Source organism: Cyanistes caeruleus, chromosome 21, assembly GCF_971803275.1.
Source record: "Cyanistes caeruleus chromosome 21, bCyaCae1.hap1.1, whole genome shotgun sequence".
Taxonomy (NCBI): domain Eukaryota; kingdom Metazoa; phylum Chordata; class Aves; order Passeriformes; family Paridae; genus Cyanistes; species Cyanistes caeruleus.
In genome coordinates, this window is record NC_141721.1 from 9,321,025 (window position 1) to 9,334,452 (window position 13,428).

General features: G+C 46.7%; 2 protein-coding genes across 9 annotated transcripts in view; both read left to right on the forward strand.

The window, feature by feature from the left end:
• NLK (nemo like kinase) overlaps positions 1–9,721 on the forward strand; it is a 36,523-nt gene extending 26,802 nt beyond the window's left edge. For all 8 annotated transcript variants that reach the window (XM_086859510.1, XM_086859507.1, XM_086859509.1 and 5 more), the window contains 8 exons: positions 688–794; positions 1,454–1,539; positions 2,407–2,616; positions 2,978–3,079; positions 5,560–5,646; positions 6,710–6,908; positions 7,459–7,552; positions 8,003–9,721. In XM_086859510.1, the coding sequence (XP_086715636.1) occupies positions 688–794; positions 1,454–1,539; positions 2,407–2,616; positions 2,978–3,079; positions 5,560–5,646; positions 6,710–6,908; positions 7,459–7,552; positions 8,003–8,057 (940 nt within the window). In that variant the 3' untranslated portion in view covers positions 8,058–9,721. The remainder of the gene's footprint in view (positions 1–687; positions 795–1,453; positions 1,540–2,406; positions 2,617–2,977; positions 3,080–5,559; positions 5,647–6,709; positions 6,909–7,458; positions 7,553–8,002) is intronic.
• A 573-nt stretch (positions 9,722–10,294) lies between these two features.
• On the forward strand, positions 10,295–13,363 carry TMEM97 (transmembrane protein 97). The gene is made up of 3 exons (XM_086859530.1): positions 10,295–10,448; positions 11,668–11,812; positions 12,346–13,363. The coding sequence occupies exons 1-3, from the start codon at positions 10,329–10,331 to the stop codon at positions 12,594–12,596; spliced, it is 516 nt and encodes a 171-aa protein (XP_086715656.1). The 5' UTR covers positions 10,295–10,328; the 3' UTR covers positions 12,597–13,363.
• Positions 13,364–13,428: the final 65 nt, after the last annotated feature.

A 13,428-nucleotide genomic window follows, 5' to 3' on the forward strand; every position in this document is an offset into this window, starting at 1 on the left:
TGAGTTTTTGTGTGTTGTTCCATTGGCAGATGAGACCTTTGGCCAACGGGGATTTGGCTGGAGAGGGTTTGTAGAGCAACAGATGAAAGCAGAGCATTGACTGGGTATAGATGAAAGAAAATGAACATTCAATATCTGGCTGTATCAGTTAACTTGGGGCAAATGTGTTTTACCTCCTTCAGCCACAAATGTGATAATAGCAGAGACTTCTGTTTCAAATGTGACTGGCTAAACTAAGCTTTTAAAGCTAGTTAATGTTTTTAATTACTGCTTGTAGTGCCCCCAGTATTTACTGTGATGATTTCTGCATGTGTTATTGTTGTCCCACAGCCAGGACATTGTCAGGATGGTCTCCATCCCTGGTGCAGCTGTGCAGCTTTCACCCTATTTCACTGCTTTTGAAAGCTCCTGGACACACACAGGCCCCTCTGGGAGCCACCTTCTCTCAGTCTCAGTTGGAATTTGCCTTTCAGTAACTTTGTACAAGTACCTTCATGCAAACTGCAATGGACTAATTTTCTTTCGCAAGCCATTTTTTACTTTCATTCCTCTAAGAATTTGACCTCTGAAGCAGCTTTCTTTTTAACTCTATAGTTCTGACCTGTAAGAGCTCAAGTAAGCAGGAGTTAGTGAATGTTTCAAGAGATTCTGTGCCTGTTCTGCTTTTCCTTAACCACTGAATTGCAGATATGTTGTCACTGAGTTGATGCAGAGTGACCTCCATAAGATTATCGTCTCTCCTCAGCCACTCAGCTCGGATCATGTCAAAGTTTTTCTTTACCAGATTTTAAGAGGTAATTTTTCTGCTTCTAAATTTATTGAAAACTGTCGTAGAAATATTTTTTTTTATTTTTTCTTAATGTTTGCTTTCAAGACATTCTCATCTTGAATAAGCTTCCTGGAGGAACTTCTTTTCATTTCATATTTGAATAAATACCAAGCATGAATTATTGTAGCTACAAGAGCATTCTTCCTTAAAGCATTGTCAGGGAAAGAAAAGTCATGCTTTTAGAATCAAGGAACAGAAAGGACCCTAGGCTGAACCAGATGGGTAAATATGTGTGATTATATCCACTTAAGGTAAAAATTGTTACTGAAAAACAGAGCAGTAAGAGGTATCTGAAAATTCCAGTGTGGGAATTAGCAGAGTATCCATGCCATAATCAGAGAGATGATGTTTTGCTTTTGATTGTTGTTTGTTGGATTTTTGGGGGGAGGGGGTCTTTATAAAAAGACTACTAAATTCCTTTTTCTGCTTATTTTATATACTCAAAAATTTTACACTGTCATTAAGTGACTGAGTGTGCACTAGTGGCTAGGAATTTCTCACAAAAACTGAGGCACAGGCAAAGTCTTTGCTGATCAGGAGTTGCCAGACCTTCTGGGAAAATGTTGTCAGCCTTCCTTTAAAAGGGGAAAAAAACCTTTATTTTAATTTCCTTTAATATTTCAGGTCTGAAATATCTACATTCTGCTGGCATTTTACATCGAGACATTAAACCAGGGAACCTACTCGTGAACAGCAACTGTGTCCTTAAGGTGCTGCTTACATTTATTGAAGATGTTTGTGTGTGTATGTTGTTAATTTTTAAACAAAAAACATTCTATGTGAACACTTTCCCTGAAAGTCTGTGTAAATGGGAAAAAGTCCTACAGTTTTTTTAGAAAGTAGAAATGCAGGAACCGTTTGTCTTTCCCCTTTTCTCCCTCTCACATCTTTGACAGTGAGAGGCAGCTCCTGAGCTGGATGTGGGTAGGATCTCCTGTGCCTGGGAGGGCAGGGGGTGCTTGGGGTGCCTCAGTGTCTCTGTGCTCCTCAGGGGAAGACGACACCAAATGCCTGAGGCCCTTCCATTGACCTTGAGTATATGGAATTTTGGGGGACTGAGGTGTGTTGTACAGCTGTGCCAAACACAAAAAAATCAGTGTTGTTTACAGGGATTTGCTAAGAATTGTAATTGGCAAAGTTTGGTCTCTTTTCTTAACACTTCTGGTTCAAGACATTTTTAACAATTCTCCAAGCCCAAATGAGTAGAGCCAAATCTTTAATATTTTGAGACATGCCATGAGCAAATGAAGTTTGTTTGAGTTTAAATGCTCCATACCCAGAGGTTAGGTTTTTTTGTAGTGCAAATCTTTTTAATCTTTCAGATTATAAATATTATAATGCCAACTTAAAATATACTGTGATTTCAAATGAAATTGTAGGAAGTGTAAATGTCAGTGGAACAAAGCAATGTAATTTCCTCCTGTTCCCTCTCCCCTGACTTACACAGTTGCAGCAGATTATCTGATGTATTAAAATGCTGGTTGGGGATTCCCTGCCTCCTTCCCAGAAGGTTGCCTATTTGAAATGCAGAAGGTGTTTTGGTTATTTTAATTTTTTTATTTACCTTCTCAATTTAGATTTGTGATTTTGGATTGGCCAGGGTGGAAGAGTTAGACGAATCCCGGCACATGACTCAGGAAGTTGTCACTCAGTATTACCGCGCTCCGGAGATCCTGATGGGCAGCCGGCACTACAGCAATGCCATCGACATCTGGTCTGTTGGCTGCATCTTTGCAGAGCTGCTTGGCAGAAGGATATTGTTCCAGGCACAGAGTCCCATCCAGCAGGTATCCATCCTCACCTCTCCCTGCCAGCACTCCCTGCCGCACCTGCTCCTGGAGGCAGTGGTGCACTCAGGGGAGACCTGCGGGAGCTGGAGCGTGACCAGGGCAGGGAATGGAGCTGGGAAGGGGCTGGAGCCCCAGGAGAGGCTGATGGAGCTGGAAAGGGGCTCAGCCTGGAGAAAAGGAGTTCAGGAGGGACCTTCTGGCTCTGCACAACTCCCTGACTGGAGGGGACAGCCAGGGGGGTCGGGCTGTGCTCCCAGGGAACAGGCACAGGATGTTAGTTTGTGTTAGCTTGGGAATGTGCTGCTGTAGTGGAATGCATCCCCTGTCTGAGCTGTGTCCTGTGTGCTCTGTCATGCAGCTGGATCTGATCACAGACCTGCTGGGCACACCGTCGCTGGAGGCGATGAGGACGGCTTGTGAAGGCGCCAAGGCACACATACTCAGGGGTCCTCATAAACAGGTACTGCCAGGGCTGGCTCCGGCCACCCAGCCCCACCAGGCAGGGCTTCCTCTGGGCAGGACTCACGCTTTCACATGCTCACTAAGTTTCCATGGCCTGCTGGTTGAAAATACTCAGGCTGGATGCTTGGTCTCACATCTGTCTGTGCCTGGGAGTGGGGCTGAGTTGACCACGGGTGGTTGTGGTGCTCAGGAACGGCGTTGATGTGTGGTGAGTCTGACTGCTGTGGAGACAAGGGGGCTTTTCACTAGTCAGGGGCATTCCTGGCTTTTGCCCTGGGGCTATTGGTGGTCTGGATGACCCAGTTGAAAGTTCTCTCTTCTTGAGGTGACAGTGTTTTGATAGCTACTCTGAATGAAGATTTTTTTTTTAATCACTTTAAGTGTTAGTACTGGCAAGAGACATCAATTAAAATTGACAGTACAATTCAGAAAGCCCTGGAGGGCTGCTGCACTGCCAGGATCAGGAGTGTTAGAATTGCCCAGAGCTGAGGGAAGAACCTCCAGTGCCCCAAGCCCAGAGGGTGAGCTGGGCCTCAGCACACCTGAGCTCAGACCTGAACTGCTCAGGAAGGCCCAACAAGAGGCTGAAAGCTGAGACACAGCATTCTACACTACTGGAGTAAAAGTTAGTTTAAAGACTAAAGAAAGACTTGGTGTAAGAAAGACACCAAACCAAAGGAAAAAGGCAGGATGGAGTGATTGTGCTGACTGGGCAATAAAAAGGGCAAATGCAATATAGTGTTAACAGATACAAAGAAATGCTTGTGCAGACATCTCTAGTGCAGGGCTAAGGCTCTGTGGCCCTCCAATAGGATCATTTTATGATTGCTAACAAAATTAACAAAAATACTGGCCTGTACTTGCTCCGGTAGTTAAGTTTGCATCATTATTTTCTGCATGTTGAAGTAATTTCTCACATCTGCTCACTACAATAGTAGTTACCATAGAAATGAGCATTGCATCTGCTTTATTATTGACATGTGGGAGTTCTGCCTCCCTGACACTTTGGATCCACTACATAAAGTTGTCGCTGTTCCATTTCATGACAGGATTTTTTAATTTGAGCATTAATAATAGGAGGATTTCCTTCATATTTTCTCTACCGGTTTTAAGTCAAGTATATTTTTCTGCTATCATGTGCTAGAAGAGTTGTGACTCCTAAACCCAGTGTCTTATGACCCACAGGATGGTGGGAATCCTAAAAAGCAAGTGAGGTGAAATGGTATAAAAAGTTTCCACTACAGATTTAATGTCCTGTAGACACAAAGTTGTAAGAAATACACTCTGAGTTAGTTCTCTGTGTGTTGGGGAAAACAATACTCCTTCTCCACGGTGTGCCATGGGAGCTGGTGTGCTCATTGCACCTTGGAACCTGGGGATGTGGATCATCCAGGTGATTAATGGGACTTTTGTTTTCAACTTGAAGCACACTTCATGTTTGAGTGCAAATTCCTGCCTTTTCATGTTCTGAAATGGAGCTTTTGCTGGTTGTAAATGGTTAAATGTTACTGGTTCCCTAATTAGACTAATAGGGAGAGAAACCCAAGTTAGAAACGGGCGATTGCTCTGTCACACCAACTATTTTTACTCGCCGTAGGTGAGCACAGTGGGAGAGAGGGGTGAGGCATTTTGCTGCTCCGTGTAAAAATAGATTAATGCGAGAAGTTTCTGATTAAACCCCCCCTACCTCACTTTGTGCTGGCAGAATGGGTATTTACATACTCCCTAGACTTTGTCAGTTTGGTATTTAAGAGTTCAAGTGAATTGTGCCCCTGGCAGCCCCAGGGTGAATGAGCTGTCCCTGTCCCTGCTGACCCCTTTCCCAAAGGAAAACATGTGGAGTCCGTCCCCTGCCTGTTGAGATCCCTCCTGCTGTGGGAGAGCAAGCCAGGAGGAGGAGAGTTACCAAACACTGCAGCTTTATGTTCCATAGGCTGCCCTGGGAAGCCAGGGCTGGGAAGTGCTCAGGGCTCTGTGAGGCAGTTCAGGGTTAACTTTGATTGATGTCACTGTGGAGGTGTAATTCTTATTTATACTGGGAAATTTACAGCTACCGTGACATCTAGTACAGTCATTCTGTCACTGTCAGTCAGCCGTGGATTGCCTGGGCAAGGAAAAGCAAAGAAATCCATAATTTGGGAGGGACTGAGATTAAAAAATGAATAATGGAGTTAATCAAACCCCAGAGCAGCTACTTCTGGGAATGATGTCTCTATAGAAAATACATAAATAAAAGCGGATTTTTCTAGGGATTACATCTGAACTAAGGGAAACAGTGATAAATTAGACCTTCATTACAGTTGCTGGGCTTTGTAACGGGGATTGTCGTCATGCTGGAAAGTGTTGGGTCCCACTTGTCCCCTTTAACAAGGAGTTTGTCCTTGCTGACTGTGGAATAGTGTGTGCGGGAGCAGGGTTTTCCTGGTGATGGATCTGACAGGACACTCTGTGCTTCTCTTCCTCCCATTCCCCCTACAGCCATCCCTTCCTGTCCTGTATACACTCTCCAGTCAAGCTACACATGAAGCAGTTCATCTCCTTTGCAGGATGTTGGTCTTTGATCCAGTAAGTAGGACTGAAAATCATCTCTTAGACTTCTGGTTTGAACAGTTTTTGTTGTCTGGTGCTTAAATTTAAGTGTTTTAAGTCAGGGACTGCTTTAGCTGGTTTCCTTCTGCTGGTATTGCAGTACTGTTGGTCCATAAAAAATGTAAAAATATCGTACAATTGGCCAATCAGTTCCCCTTGGAATGGGGGTTTCACGTTTCAAACCTAGTGGTCCTGGGAAGGAAGCTCTGGCAGTGGGAAGGATGAGGCTGTGCATGAGTCATGCTCTTTTCCGAGCTGGGTGTAGGTAGCAGAACATCAGCTACTTTGATGCAGTTCTAATTAGGGACACGGGGGTGTTCCTGGTCTTGCAAAACACAAAAAATTCCTCCTGCATCCCCAATCACAGAGCAGGATCATTTTTCCACTGAACATCTGTTTTTCTAATAAAAATGTGCTGCTGTGGATTTTGGATTTCATTTCTTGGGACATTGTAGAGAATTGTCACGAGAAAATCTGATATTGGAACCGATAATCTTAATTATTTCATTCCCAAAGAACCCCCCCAGCACTGCAAATGTAAAACAGAGTGCCTGCAGTGCAAAGGAGGAGTCTGGGGGTTGAAGAAGCATTTAGAAGCACTGCCTTTGGAGTGTATTTTTTAAAAACCTTAAGATTGCTTTGCTGAACAGAACCATGGAAATATTAAACCATAACCAAATTAAAAAAAAAAAAAAATCCTTTCTGACTCCCTCAACACTTAGAATGCTGTTTTTCCCATCTTGTTTTGATTTATTGCAGGAGTCATAATTGTAAGATTATCTGGAGAAAAAAATGCATTGAAAAGCATGTTCCTACAGGCCATGTGGTGGCCGTGAGAGGGGAGGTCGGTGCCACCCAGGCAGGCTGGTTCATGGGCCTCAGCTCCCCTCTAGTGGCAGCTCTGGCAGTGCCTGACACAAGCCCCTCCTTTCACACCACTGTGGGTTTATAAAACAACTGGGCATTAATCGATGAGTAGTTTCAATAGCTCTGAAAATAGCCTCACTCTTGCTCTCTTCCCTTTCCTTGCTGTTGCCAGTCCAAAAGGATATCTGCTAAGGATGCCTTAGCTCACCCCTACCTGGACGAGGGGCGGTTGCGGTACCACACCTGTATGTGCAAATGTTGTTTCTCCACTTCGACTGGCAGAGTTTATACCAGTGATTTTGAACCCATCACTAATCCCAAATTCGATGACACTTTTGAGAAGAACCTCAGTTCTGTTCGGCAGGTTAAAGGTGAGCAGGAGTTAACCTTGCATGAGCAATTGTCCCCCTGCAGCAGGGGGGACATGGGATGGAGTTGGGATTTGTGCTCTGGATCCACACAGTGGATCCACAGTGCTGGTTTCTTTTAGGTATTTTTCCATAGTACACACTGGAAATTTCTTTTCACCAAAAGAACAGAATTGTAAGTGTTCTGAGATAAGGCAATGGTGCAAGCACAAGCTGACCTGCAGAAATCTGTGGGTTTCAAACCTCACCAGCGCCCATCCATGGTGCCCTATTCCTGATCCTTTTGCTGAGGGATGGCCCTGGGGGAAGGTGAACTCACTGTGTGGCATTTTGGGGCTGTGAGGTGTGACCTCCACAGCTGTCCTGCAGAAAGGGGCAGCAGCAGCCAGGAGCTGAAGCTGAGCAGTCAGATTTAGGGAAGCTGGAGCTCTTATCCTCACTAAAATGTACTCTCAGTAAGGGAAGATCTGTTTCCCTCCAGTGTTGACATTGCATTTTACTGAAGCCAGAAGTGTTAATGCTGTGTTGTTTTGTATTTTTCTCCTGTGTACAGAAATAATTCATCAGTTCATTTTGGAACAGCAGAAAGGAAACAGAGTGCCTCTCTGCATCAACCCTCAGTCTGCTGCTTTTAAGAGCTTTATTAGGTAACTGTATGTAATCACATCTGATATTAATTCCCATTTATTACTAGTACAGAATTCACACATCCAGAATGTTTTAGGTTTTCAGTTCCTGAGAGTAGGAAGGGGGCCCCATAGATAAAATCCTTGTGAACTGTTTTTATGAATTCTTCTAGAATTTAAGTAAAACGTGCAAGAGTTTCAAGTAATGTTTTTGTGTGAAAGAACAGAAGTCAGACTGAAACTGAAATTGGGAAGATTGGGTAGTTTTCATTGTAGAGCTGCATGGTGAAGGCACCAGAAGCAGCGACTGAGGGCAGGTAAAGGAATGTTTGCGGTCAGTGCTGGTTGCTGTTGGCAGGCTCAGGTTGGCTTTGGGGTTTTGCTGTCCCTGGGCTGTTGGGTCCCCCTGAGCAGCAGGGCTGTGGCTGTGAGCCCTGCGAGTGAGCTCTGATGTCTGTGTCCCCCGTGCAGCTCCACGGTCGCCCAGCCCTCCGAGATGCCGCCGTCACCGCTGGTGTGGGAGTGACCGGAGCACCCCGTACTACTGAAGATGTAATGTAGCTTTCCACTGGAGTCTGGGATTTGCAATTCTGGAGGTTAATCATGCTTGTACTGTAATTTTACTAATGAAGTTTTAAATTAACAACCACTACTTGTACAATATGAATAATACTTAGAAATGTACTAGACTTTTAATCTTGTAAAGTGGTTGTGCTTTTAGAAGAAAATATTTTACCCAGAGTTGCACGTGTTTTATGAATTCTAGTGCAGCTGTGATGGCTCAGCTCAGAACAAACAGAATTGAACCAAATTCGGGGAGGTTTTTTTTTTATTTTATTTTATTTTTTCCCTTTTTTTTTTATTGAAGTGAGATTGTACACACAGATAGACATACATTTTGATATTGAGCCATTCCTGAAGATTTTGGGTTTTCTAAAACTAAGGAATACAGAAAACTTGACTGCGACCAATCATGAAGTCCCTTTGGGTGGCCGTGGCCATGGGAAGTGGCCATGTCCCCTAATGTCCAACCCTATAAATAGCTTCTCACTAGAGCTGTGATGGTGATGTGTGCTGTTCTAAAATCAAATGTTGTGAGTAGAGAGAATGAGTTTGTGACTAGGAGAGACTAAACTTCTGTTTCCTTACCCAGTATAAATATATATATATATTTAATCTATTTTTATTAGAAGTTTTTCTGCTCTTTCTTACATAAAACCCCCCAGCATGCATCTTCTATGTGTGTAAATAATTCCATTTATGGGCTAATTTCAGAGATCCCTGACATCCTTGCTGTATAGAGAGAAACTAGCTTGCACATTTTAGGTCTGTGAAATTTTGTGAGAACTTTTTCCTGCACTGGACAGTTGAGAAAAAAAAAAAAAAAAAAGAAAAGGACAAAAAAAAAGCACATAGGGAATTCTGTTAATTGTGTTCGTGTCTTTAGGCAAAGCTGTGGAAGTCTTGAAATGTCACAGTAGTAAATAACTTTTATTACTTTTTGGCTAATTCTTTTTCTGTTGGAACACTGAATTCTGTGCATATGTATATATGAACACAAATTGAAGGCCTCTACCTCCTGGAGTATACAACTTGGTTTGTTTACCTCCACATGATTTTTTTTTTTTAAGTTTAGTGTGGAGACTTGAAACTTGAATGTCCCTTCCAACTTTTGTATTTAAAACAAGACTAGAAAATTGAAGACTGTTTTTCACCTGTACAAAGGAATACTAAAAGGTGGTCTTAAAATTTGAGCCTTGGTCTGGAGAGAAACCATGGTGTTTGTTATGGACAATTAACTGTTAAAGTTATTGTAAGTTATCTGTATTTAGCAGAGTATTTTCAACAAGAGTGATCTGAGCTGGAATTGGAGACTATTAGTAAGTTATGTTTGGAAGTTTTAACTTCAATGAAGTAATTATTTGCTGTGAAAGAGACAAACATTGAATAACTGAACAAAGATGGTGCAATATCTTTGTTTTTTATGAGGCTCCTCAGAATAAAACCAACTGAAGCATTTCAATTCACTTGAATGAGAAACGTGTTTAATTATTGAGCCCCAGAAGACACTGGTATGAAAGGTAAAATCTCAGAGGTTGGTCAGTTAATGTGGCACACTTGCTGGTCACTTTGTAAAATGTAGATTTGGAGTACAGTGGTGAAAACATTAAATGTGACATTTGAAAACGCGGTGCTGGCGTCAGTCTTTCCTGCCTGCTCTCGCCGGGGCTGCTCGGTCTTGGTGAGGTTTCCCGTTCTCCCCGCGGTGTAACGGGCCGGGAGGTGCCGGTCCCGCTTGGGGCGGGTCCTGCAGTGCTGGCGTCGCCCGGGGGCACCGGGACCCGGCTCAGCAACGGGGGAATCGGAGCCTGCCGTGCCTGGCCGGGCTGTACCGGGACGCGGGCAGCGCTTGGGCTCTGGAACTCGGGATCAACGCGTCTGGGAAGAGATGGCTTGTCCCGAGGTGCGGGACCAAGGGGGACAAGAGCCGGGCTGGCGAGGGCGCGGCTACCGGCACCGCCGGATAAAGGAGAAAGGGCGGGGACAGAACGGGGAAAGGGGAAGAACGGGGAAAGGCGCGGTGGCGGGGCCGGGTGTGGCCGATGGGCGTGGCCCAGGCGTGGCGTGGCCCAGGCGTGGCGTGGCCCAGGCGTGGCGGGGCCAGGCAGGGCGGGGCCAGGCAGGGCGGGGCCAGGCAGGGCGGGGCCAGGCAGGGCGGGGCCAGGCAGGGCGGGGTCGCGGGACGTGGCCGCTGGCGGGGGCGGGGGAAGCGCGGGGGGCGGGGCCGAGCGCGGCGATGGCGGCGGCTCCGAGGTGGCGGGAGCGGCTCTTCGCCCTCTATTTCCTCTCGCACATCCCGATCACGGCGCTCATCGACCTCCAGCCGCTGCTGCCCGCCGGGATCGCGCCGCGGGCCGTGAGTGGGGCCGGGGAGCGCCCCGGGGCTCGGGCCGGGGCTCGTTCCGCGAATGCGTGCGGGGCATCCGCCGGTTCGGTGGGGCCAGGGGCGGCCTTCGGCCAATCTCGTGTGTGGAGACGCCGGGGGGGGGGAGAGAAACTGCGGTGAATGTGTGGAAGAGCGTCTGGAAGCGAAGCGCTGCTGATGCCCCCGGGATGAGTCACAGCCGGGTCATTCATTGGGGAGGAGCGGGAACGGGAATGGAAATGGGAACGGGAATGGGAACGGGAAGGGGAGAGGGAACGGGAATGGGAGAGGGAAGCTTCATCCGCGCGGTCGGTCGGTGGCTGATGCTGTTGCTGGAAGCCGTGACCGGGATGCGGCCGCTCCGTGTCCCCGTCCCGGAAGGAGGCCCCCGGGGAACGAGTGCGGGGTCACTGCTCCCCCCGGGAACGGCAGGGGGGATGTTCCTCTGCCCAGAGCGGGCTGAGGGTGTTTCACAACTGCCACAAGGACATCCTTTCCCTGGGAATGGCCTCGCTGTCCCGCTGTCGCCCTCGGCACCGGCGCCCTGAGGCTGCGGCAGAGCGGGGCCGGCGCCACGTGCTCGGGACGTGGCTCCTGAGGCCCCGGCCATTCTCCCGTCCCGAGTTTTCCTCAAATTCCTGCCAAAAACACAACAGGGAATTGTTGCCGCTGCAGGAGCACGCCTGCCAGCGGCCGAATTTATTAGTAAAAATCTCTGGTTTGCTGGGTTTTGAACAAAATCGTGGAAGAAAATGAACATCATAAAATCAATTAAAATAACGGTTGGGTGGCAGATAATTAGTTCAGCCCTCATCGTCAGGGTGCGGTTGGCTGTCACCTCCTGTTTGAGCTTTACAACTGGTGATTTGGTTTTTGCCGTCGGAATTGCCTGTAGGAGTACTCCAGTATAGGAACCTTTTTCAATTAATAGTTAACCAGCAGATCTCAGTGCATATCTCTCAGGTCAAAGTCCACCGTACAGCCATGCTGGAGTTTACATTTCTGTCAGGGAAACCAATTGCAATGGACAGAGCCCAAATCCTGGTGCTGAGTTGTTCCCCTGCAGCAGCCCCGAGAAGGAGCCCGCAGCCCTGCTCAGGACCAGGGACTCCCACCCTGCTGGCCTCATCCCATCGAGAATCACAAGCTTTGCCCTGCAGTAGTGGATGCTCAGTGACTGACTGTTGTTTTGGGGTTTGGGTTTTTTCAGCTGACAGACCTGTTGCAGCAGTATGCAACTGCCTTCAGGGACCCCATGATGCTGCAGCCCCCAGAGTGGTTCAAGGCATTCATCTACTGTGAAGCTTTTCTCCAGCTGCCCTTCTTCCCCATCGCCGCCTACGCCTTCCTGAAAGGTGGGGGGAAACCGGGGTGATTGAGGATGTATCCTGGGGGCACTTTTGTAGGACACCTGCTGCTGCTGCAGCAGAGAACATTTCCCTATCATGATTAGAGGGTTTGAGGGGTGTACTGTGGAGGGCCAGGCTGCTACGGCCCATGCAAGTGTTCTACCTGAGAAAGCAGCACAGAATAAAGTTTGTTAGGAACAAAACCTTATAACTACAGGCCCTTGTCAGGTGCAGCCATTTGTGTAACCAGCATCAGCATTTGACATCTGGCTAATTTCCAGGGCAGCTAAAGGTCTGGGTCAAGCCTGTGTACTCCTTTTGTTACTTTAAAACTATTGGGATCACCCCTTTGTTCTAAATTGCTGTCAGGGAGAGAAATTTCCTTGGTTCCTATTAGTACTGAGGGTTATTTCTGCTCCCTATTCAATCTGAGTGATGGTTTACCCTGGCAGAGAGGCAGCAGTCAGTGTTCTGTCACAAGCCTCAGAATTCTGGTTATTTCAAAATACTTAAGTATTGTTTCCTTTTTGCTTCTGCAGGTGGCTGCAGATGGATCAGGACTCCTTCCATTATCTACTCCACCCACGTAGCCACCACTCTGTTTGCCATCCTGGCCCACATCCTGTTCCATGACTTCTCCAAGTCGGAGCACGCGGGCCCTCAGACGCTGCGCGAGCGCCTGGTGCTGCTCTCCATCTACCTGCCCTACCTGCTGATCCCACTGCTGCTCCTGTTCACCATGCTCTGCAACCCCCACTACAAACACGTGGAGAAGAGGAAAAGGAAGTAGCAGGCTCTGGAAGGCATACACACCACACCTGTGCTGCATTTGGTTCCAACCCTACGCTGGTGGAGTCCTCTGGGACAAACGTCTCCCTCGTGTTGGCTGCAGCAGCTCCTCCCCGAGCCCTGGCTGCTGCAAGGAAAAATGGAATTGGCTGGAGTGCACAGCCCTGCTTTGACCACACACTGCTCTGGCAGGGACCTGGGCCAGCCTGGGGTTGGGTCTGTGCAAGGCCACTCTCCCAGGAAAATGGACTTTTAACCCTTTGATGTTTAACTCAGAGGGAACACACATTCACTCACTCACTCACTCACTCACTCACTCACTCACTCACTCACTCACTCACTCACTCTCTGCAGCTGATACTGTTCTTCCAAGATCCCTTTTTCCAAGATGACTGCTTGGAAACCACTCAAATAGGAAATATGTCTTCCAACCACATATTTTGAAGAATCCCCAACACATTACACACAGATTTGCAAAGCTGTTCTTCTGAAGCATTTCAAATCATATCATGATTGTTAACTTCCTTGCCCCTTCCTTTAAAATCTCCACTGCCTTTGCTCTGCTTCATTTTGATTAATTATAAATGTCTGATCAATGATAAATCTGCCAAAATCTGGATTTATGAATGCTTAAAGTTACCCTTGACAACCAGGAGTATTGCCTAGAGGATTCTGAAGTACTTCAGAAATTGTAACCAAGGAGTTGGAAATTTCTTTCTTCCCTAAAATCACTTCTGGTATGGAAATAAATAACTAAACGCATTAAAATGCATTCAGTCTTCTTCAAGGAATGGCTGAAGGAACTTACAGTGACCACTAGAGTTCACAGAGTA

Coding starts and splice junctions, on each gene's coding strand:
- TMEM97 (XM_086859530.1), top strand. CDS start 10,329: ATGGCGGCGGCTCCGAGGTGGCGGGAGCGGCTCTTCGCCCTCTATTTC. Junction 10,449..11,667: donor CCGGGATCGCGCCGCGGGCC/GTGAGTGGGGCC, acceptor GGGTTTTTTCAG/CTGACAGACCTGTTGCAGCA. Junction 11,813..12,345: donor CGCCTACGCCTTCCTGAAAG/GTGGGGGGAAAC, acceptor TTGCTTCTGCAG/GTGGCTGCAGATGGATCAGG.